This window comes from Haliaeetus leucocephalus, unplaced genomic scaffold, assembly GCF_000737465.1.
Source record: "Haliaeetus leucocephalus isolate CR32 unplaced genomic scaffold, Haliaeetus_leucocephalus-4.0 Scaffold506, whole genome shotgun sequence".
In the NCBI taxonomy this organism is placed as follows: Eukaryota; Metazoa; Chordata; class Aves; order Accipitriformes; family Accipitridae; genus Haliaeetus; species Haliaeetus leucocephalus.
In genome coordinates, this window is record NW_010972942.1 from 6,096,765 (window position 1) to 6,097,069 (window position 305).

The following is a 305-nucleotide window of genomic DNA, read 5'->3' on the forward strand; positions in this document are numbered from 1 at the left end:
TGGCGGCCCCGGGGGCAAGAAGGCGGCGCCGGGGCCGCGGGGGCCGCCGCCCGAGGGGAAGCAGTCCCAGCGCAACGCGGCCAACGCGCGGGAGCGGGCGCGGATGCGGGTGCTGAGCAAGGCGTTCTCCCGGCTGAAGACGAGCCTGCCCTGGGTGCCGCCCGACACCAAGCTCTCCAAGCTGGACACGCTGCGCCTGGCGTCCAGCTACATCGCCCCCCTCCGGCAGCTCCTGCAGGAGGACCGCTACGAGAACGGATACGTCCACCCCGTCAACCTGGTACGGCGCGGCCCGGCGCGGGGAG

General features: G+C 74.8%; 1 protein-coding gene across 1 annotated transcript in view; it reads left to right on the forward strand.

Annotated features, from left to right (window-relative positions):
* Positions 1-14: 14 nt before the first annotated feature.
* The window catches only part of MSC (musculin), a 1,552-nt gene continuing 1,261 nt past the window's right edge, over positions 15-305 (forward strand). The window contains exon 1 of the mRNA XM_010575888.1: positions 15-280. Coding sequence (XP_010574190.1) covers positions 104-280 — 177 coding nt within the window. The 5' untranslated portion in view covers positions 15-103. The remainder of the gene's footprint in view (positions 281-305) is intronic.